Genomic DNA, 7,933 nt, shown 5'->3' with positions numbered 1-7,933 from the left:
TCAAAATTGACTTTTTAAACTCATTAATGGTTTCAACAAAGTCATTTTAAAGAACATCCTAATAATTTCTCAAAAAAAAAAACAAAAAAAAACTCATCTCGTGCAAAATATCTGTACCTTCACAATCTCACATTACATAGTTCCTTAATTTCAAAAACACAAATCACAACATCCATAAACTAACTCCAGAGCATATAATATTTTAAGCAAATTAGTAGCTTAGATAGGACGTTAGTTCACCGTTTTGAAAGAAAAAAATACTAAAAATCGCAATTATCACCTATTTTGAATGGGAAGTCGAAACCGCATTCATCGGAATGCTATGAATGGTCAACCTACGACTTTTATTAATTAACATAATCTCAAGTTTATATTACAATTTAATTACATATAAAATTTGTTGATTTAGCCTAAAATAGAATGATCATATTAGCTCAATGTTAAACAATTCAACTTGCAAAGCCTGATTCAACAATGATTTGCAAAGATCAAAACTTATGGATTTAAAGGTTTATGTATACGAAAAAAATAGTATATAGGCAAGGAAGAAGATGATTGTTCTTTGTGTTCTTATTGTCATCATGTTTTTGGTATTCTTAATACAGGACAGCCAAAAAACGAATGAAGGATCAATAGTGCAACAAATGAATCATATGGACTAAAAGATGTTATTTTCAACAACTGTAATTACTTTTAATATAATTTAAGAGAAGTAAAGTTTAATATTTTTTTATTTTCCACTCCTATATTTCATTCCCTCCCCAAGTTCATATTCCAGATATTTGATAGCAACGGATTTGGCTGTTGTAATGGGTCAATTTTTTAGTGACTTAATTAAACCCATAGATTCCATTGAGCGACACAGCTCACTTGTATGCTGATTTTTCCTTATATGGTTACATGTATGAAAGGATAAATTGGAGTCCTCATCAAATACTCCAAAAGATAAGGATCTGTCTCTAAGAAAAATTATTGTGTGAACAAAAAAAAAATCAACACTAGCTAGAAACTAAAACCAAACAAATTTATGGTGGAAGTATTAGCCAACAAGAAAGCAGGAAAATCCATTTAGAAGCTAGAAGCTTAAGGGGTACATGAGAAACGTAATGCACATGCACATGCTTATTGTACTTGACTTGGTATGCTACCTTATTTTATTAGTTTCACATCTGAAGAAACTAGATACGATCTTAAAACATATAAAATACATATATAGGATTACCACATTTAGAAACCAAAATGACGTACGACCGACCATCTAACATTTGTTTCCATCAAACACAACATGCATGCATGCTGTCATATATAACGTCACGCCTGAAGAATGACACCCAAAGAGTCTACGGAATTGCCACACTTTCCATAGAATCCCGAAAACTTACCGAGTGTGACCCCAAATGAGAAATCAGTCCTGGGGTTAGTGCCGTATTCCCCATAAGTTCCGATGTTGGTCCAGAAAGTCACTGACGTAATCACGGTGTTGTCACCAAATAATCCGACACGCCCACTAATCCCCACTAATCCCGATGAGATACTCATTGTCATCGAAGATGATCTGAAACCCAAATATAAATATCATGACTGCTATATTATAAAATAAGAACCTAACTTCGATACTTGTATATATGACAGATGAATTACAAGCTTACCATATGAGGTATGCCACCATCGCCACCGAACTTAATTTTCAGAAGTATGGGTGCGGCCATACCCATCCTTGTAAGTGAAGCTGATGAAATCTAAAGCGTCTCCACTGCTTAAATCTATCTTCGTAAGTGTTGAACCATCAGGTATTATGAATTCCCAGGTACGTGATCCACCCTTTCCTCCCCAAGGTGTACCCCATACACATTCTGCATTGGCTGCCTGCATATGGATCCAGAATAAAATATCACTAAAAGAGATTGAAAGAACTTTAGCAATGAAGAAACGATGTAAACCTCACATTCCCTATTCAAATATGGATAACAAACTCTCAGAATATGGTGAAAGTATGTACCATTTTGGTCTGTGTGGAACTGAAGTTATTTGTACGTTTAGTCCGTTAAGTGTTTGGCTATATATAGACACCAGCATGGGGTTGTATAATTGAATGGAGGAGTTAGAACGAGGTGAGGTGGCATGTCTAAAACATTTCACGATATCCACGTTTTCCAATTCCTAAAAGCTAGAGATGGTTGTTGGAAAAAAAAAAATTAAATCCGATTGATACAAAATATTTTCAAAATAAAGCATTTGATTGAAAACTCACATGATGCATGTGTAAGGAGTCTAGGTGTGATCGTCTTATATTTCCTCGTGCAGTAATTACAAGCACTCAAGCAGACATAAAACAATAATTAGTACCAAACACATTGATATTTGATAAGCAAGTGTCAAAACTTTTGTATCTTTGCTTCCTGTTTCCATGTCTTGTTAGGCGTTTTTTTGTATATTTCTACCTAGCAGGATGACTTTTTATAAAACTTTTGCTGTTTCAGAAAAGAAGAAAAAAAAAGCTCTCCTATATACACCATTAATTATTGTATTGCATAAAAGTTACTCATCAACGTCAATCCACCATCCAATTATTTTCATTTAAGGTCCTCCAACAGAAATAAATGGTATATATTACACCTCTAACTTTTTAATCTTTTTTACTTTGGATCTTATCATACGATTTATTTATATTAATTCGACGGACTGCAAAAATGATATTTGTGGTTTCCATTTTTTCAGAATTTTGGTCCCCTAAATTTCAAAATCAGAAACATAGGTTTTTCCAGCAAGTTTTGGTGTTGATTTGGTCTCATCCAAAACTAAAATGATTAACTTGTCATTATTATATTTACTTTCTAATTTTCTTTCTTTTCTAAGTATTTTATTGTTATTAAATCAAAAATTTCACAAATGGTCCTTCTTTTGCTTTAAAATTTTCCTTCAAACATTCATTTTAATTTTTTTTCATCATTGACCTCTTACGACAAAAGTTGCATGATCATTATGTATAACATGAGAGAGAGAGAGAGGCGTTAAGTCCAAATAATGACTATTTGGGAACTTTTCAAAAAATTCACATAAGAACCATTTGTGAAATGTTTAAAAAAAGTCTATTATATTTTGTATTAATTATGGTAAATCAAATAAAAAACCAAATAAACTAAAACATAAAACATTTTATATTAAGCGTGTAAGTGTTAAACAAATGGGGATGGTTTGTTAATTTTAAAAAATAAGGATAAAATATATTTTTTGGCACGGGACGATTCATGTAATTTACCTTAAAGTAAAACATACCAAATGTAGTCTCACTTCTAATAAAAGCCTATCTAGCGTGCCACATGACATTCTTCTAAACACCCAATTTACACCTGTCATCTTCTCCATTTTCCTCATAAATATTTTCCCGCCCAAACATTTCCTAAAAATTAAACAAATGCCGAAAGTCAACAGTCAATGGTTTTTTAAAAAGAATTCAGATTCCATATATATGTTTCCATATAAAACGAAAAATTCAAACTAATACATAATCACATCAGATAAAATCGGCAATTGTTTTTTAAAAATAATTATGTTTTCATATAAAACGGCTATTTCTGTTTCTTATCAAAGTTTTTCCGCCAATACCTTATTTGACGAATTTGACGAATCCACACATTCTCCTATTAATCAGCAAATTTGTTTCCATATTATGTTTGCATTAAATTTCATTTTGAATATATCATACAACATCATCATCATATCACATAAAATTAGGAATTGTTTTTCAAAAATTGTATCTTTTTCCAAATATATCTACATGATGATTATAGTAATTAAATCAATTAAATAAATTACAATATTCAATTACAAATTACAATATTAACTTCGGTTGTTTTATTCTACCTATAAATACAGAACCCCTAGATTCTTTTAAAATATTTGCCTTTTCTCATATGCTTCGTAGCTGAACCGTAAAACACTGTAGTTCTAGTAAAGCATCCCCTAAATTCTTATCATTAATTTATATTCTTATTGTAATTTTCATTATATCTATATTCTTCTCCTTCTGGTAAACAAAAAAATATACATGTTAATCTTATATGTATCTGGTTGTATGCATTTTTGCAAGTGTGAATGTGTGTGTGTGTGACTTTTAGTATAAAATATTGTTTCGGTGATTATAACAATCTACTTTCTATATGTAAATCTGAGTACTGGATACAAAAAAAGCATTGATATGTTTTACTTTCCAGCAAAATCTTAAAAATTTTACAAATCTGCCCTTACTACTTGTCTGATGTAGCGTTGAGGAAGCATAAATATTAAAAAGGTTATTTTCAACCCCTAACTTCTTTTCAACATTACGATTTAAATTAGATATAAAAGTAATTTGAATGTGTTGTGGATATAAAGGTTAAATAAGTCGAATGTTATATAAGAATAAGCTTTACAACATTATTTACCCTTTCTTTCTGAGATTGGACAATTTTACCCTTTATATCTTATTTGAAAATTATATCTTTTAACTTTTCTTAATTAAGAATAAGCTTTTCAACTTTACAATATGTTACGTTCTATTAATTCTCTACAGAACATATAAGTGCAGAAAAACAATTTATTTCCGTTAACTAATTTGGATTGATCCGCAAATTTAAAACCGAAAATATGTTCCAAGTTCCCCCCCCCCCCCCCCAAAAAAAAAAAAAAAAAAAAAGGGGGCTTGATATGCAGCTTCTACATAATGTCGGACCATTTTGCCCTTGGTTTGCAATCTGTTTATTATATGATGGGATGATTTCTTTACAAAAGGAAATTGTTTCCAACTTCTACATAATTAATTAGTCGGGTCTTTGAATTTACATATATTTTTCATCTAATTTATATAATATTGTGTTTTTTCAGTTAAATGGCTACTCCTAATATCACTTTGATTGATGATGTGGATGTGCTAAGGGACGATTTGACTCTAAAAGTTTGTGTCATCAACTTGTGGAAACATATGTCATTCAACAACAAGGATGATATTTGGTTCATTGAATTAATCTTACTTGATGAACAGGTATCTTACACTCTACATATTAATGATTTTTTACAAAGACACATTTAAGTACAATTACTTATATAGTTCATCATATATTACTTTTTTTTATAGGGGACCAAGATCCAAGCTACTGTTTGGAAAAAAAAAAATTCTTTATCGATTCAAAAATATATTAAAGGATGGGTCGGCTTTTTATATCACAAGTCCAAGTTTTGCATCACAAAAACCCGATACTTTCAAAATAACTCCTCAAGATCAGAAACTAACATTTGTCCAACAAACTATTGTCAAAGAATGTGCATAATTTTCTGGATCTATATTTGGATTTTCATTTGTTGACTATCAAATTGTACTGTCGTTGCAACATCCTGAAGATTATCCGTTGGTTAGTTAATATTTGTTATTTTAATCATAAACAATAAATTTAAGTACTCTTATTTATGTTTATCTGCTATATATTATATATTACATTTTTAAATTTCAAACAACTCTTCACATGTTTATTTTTTTTTTCTTTTACAGATGTCATTGGATTGGTAGTTGCTATTACTGAGATGATGAAGGATAGTCCTGATAGGTCGAAACACAGATTGAAACACAGACTAACCATTCACATCCAAGATGCAAGGTTTGTTATTGATATCTTTACATTTTTGTATTATATATTAATTAGTTAAAACATGACTTTTAAAAAAAATTGTTGAATTTTCAGTGTTTTGCTACTCCGTCTAAATTTGTGGGGTGATTATGCATACAAGATACAAGATTACATAGATAACAATCCACCAAATCAACGTGTCGTTGTTATAATTCAGTTTGCAAAGATTATGTTTGGAGAGGTATATTTTTTTATTATATCATCTTTGATTATTAAACTCATTATTATTATCTTTGTTATAGTTCGTCTGAGTGTTAACACCTACTTTACATCTTCAAAGCTATTCATTAACCCTGATATTGATGAAATTAATCTTTTCAAAAAAAAGATAACACATTTCCATGTACGTTTTAATTATACAAAAGTTCATTACAACAAAACTAAAAGTTATCTCTTTTTGTAACTTACAGTTTAGACGGGGATGATCGCCCTGATTCGTCTTCGAATACGATTTTAGTCATTGAATCTAAACAACTCTCTCTGAATTAGATGATTTCATAGTTAAAACTAAGCTGAAGACTATTAGTGAGATTTTTGAACCCCTTTCGGTATTTATTTGAACTTTTTAAACTTGTATATTTATATTTTTTTGTATTTTTTAAAAATAATAAATGTTATAACTAATCAATCATTCATGCAGAAAAAACCCACTTCGTTATAGTTGGCACTATAAAGGGAATATTGCAGAATGAGAAATGGTGCTATCCCGCGTGTACAAACTGCAGTTACAGGGCCTTTCCGGATAACGGGGCGGATGATGGTATTGATGTTCATCAATCAAATGCAAAACCAACTTCATATAAATGTCGTAACCAAAATTGCACAAAAAAAAAACAACTTTTGTTGTACCGAGGTTCTTACCTATAAACTATATTCATACAAAAACGTTTCTTAATCCATATATATTAATAATATTTTTTATATTTTGTATCTTTTTGTAGATTTATGATCCCTATATGTGTGCAAGATAATACCGGGATTATTACCTTGACAATGTTTGAAAAAGAAGCAAGGTATCTATTGAAGAGATTAGCCAAAGAGTTGTTTAACAAAGCAACAGAGGTCGTTTGAATATTATTATATGATTGTTTCATTTTGTATATATGTTGAGTTTAACCGAAACTTATATTTACATTATTATTCAATGCAGATTGGGGACAATACTGATTTCTATCCAGGGGAGATTAATGCATTGAAAGGTTTGAAATTGGCATTCAAGATTTCTATTACGGATTTCAATGTGTTGAAAAAAACCAATCAATATGGTATTTCTAGAGTCAATGATAATGTTGATTTAATTGAACAACTTGAAAAAAAGTTTACTGAATCACAGGTAATTAAATTACTAATTATTGTTTTTTGTTGTTAACTACACATCCTTATAGTATTTCTAAATCAATCTTTTTGTTATGTTATGTCTTATGCAAACCGGTTTAACAGACTCTTTGGATGTTTGTTCCGGCGAATTCGAATATCAAGATAATAGGCCTTTAAAGGTTACATAAATGTTAGATAACATAAATACGTTGTAAAATAATTGTTGGGTGTAAATAACAATGTTGTAAAATTAATTTCTTTAGGATGCAATTTTTGGGACGGATGATAATATAACTCCTTCCACTGTTGACAAGAACTCAGCAACAAGCTCAATGAAGTTTTTGAACACAACTCCAGTTTTGAAACAAAATCTTGAAGAAGTCTTTGGTTTAATTAATTGGTAAATGTTAATGAGCGCAGAGGGATAGATGAAAAAACCAAAATACTCTCATGTGGATAGCACATAAGGGGTCTTAATTGTTCTCCCTTTAAGGCGGTTAAGTTTAGGGGCCAACAGGACAACCAAAAAACGAAAGAAGGATCAATAGTGCAACAAATGAATCATATGGACTAAAAGATGTTATTTTCAACAACTGTAATTACTTTTAATATAATTTAAGGGAAGTAAAGTTTAAATTTTTTTTATTTTCTGCTCCTATATTTCATTCCCTCCCCAAGTTCATATTCCAGATATTTGATTGCAATGGATTTGGCTGTCATAATGGGTCAATTTTGTAGTGACTTAAACCCATAGATTCCATTGAGCGACAAAGCTCACTTGTATGTTGATTTTTCCTTATATGGTTACATGTATGAAAGGATAAATTGGAGTCCTCATCAAATACTACTCCAAAAGAAAAGGATCTGTCCCTAAGAAAAAAATTATTGTGTACACAAAAAAAAAAAAAAAAAGAAATCAACGCTAGCTAGAAACTAAAAGTCTAAAACCAAACAAA

The 7,933-nt window shown here is 30.3% G+C and overlaps 1 protein-coding gene across 1 annotated transcript; it reads right to left on the bottom strand.

Annotated features, from left to right (window-relative positions):
- Window positions 1-1,311: 1,311 nt before the first annotated feature.
- LOC111906582 (protein GOS9) lies at window positions 1,312-2,409 on the bottom strand. Its single transcript, XM_023902334.1, has 3 exons — window positions 2,347-2,409; window positions 1,712-1,866; window positions 1,312-1,555 (listed from the first exon to the last, which is right to left on the bottom strand). Exons 1-3 carry the CDS (start codon window positions 2,407-2,409, stop codon window positions 1,312-1,314), a joined length of 462 nt encoding a protein of 153 aa, XP_023758102.1.
- Between the last annotated feature and the right edge of the window lie 5,524 nt (window positions 2,410-7,933).

This window comes from Lactuca sativa, chromosome 7 (assembly GCF_002870075.4).
Source record: "Lactuca sativa cultivar Salinas chromosome 7, Lsat_Salinas_v11, whole genome shotgun sequence".
Classification (NCBI taxonomy): domain Eukaryota; kingdom Viridiplantae; phylum Streptophyta; class Magnoliopsida; order Asterales; family Asteraceae; genus Lactuca; species Lactuca sativa.
This window is presented reverse-complemented; position numbering and strand designations above follow the sequence as displayed.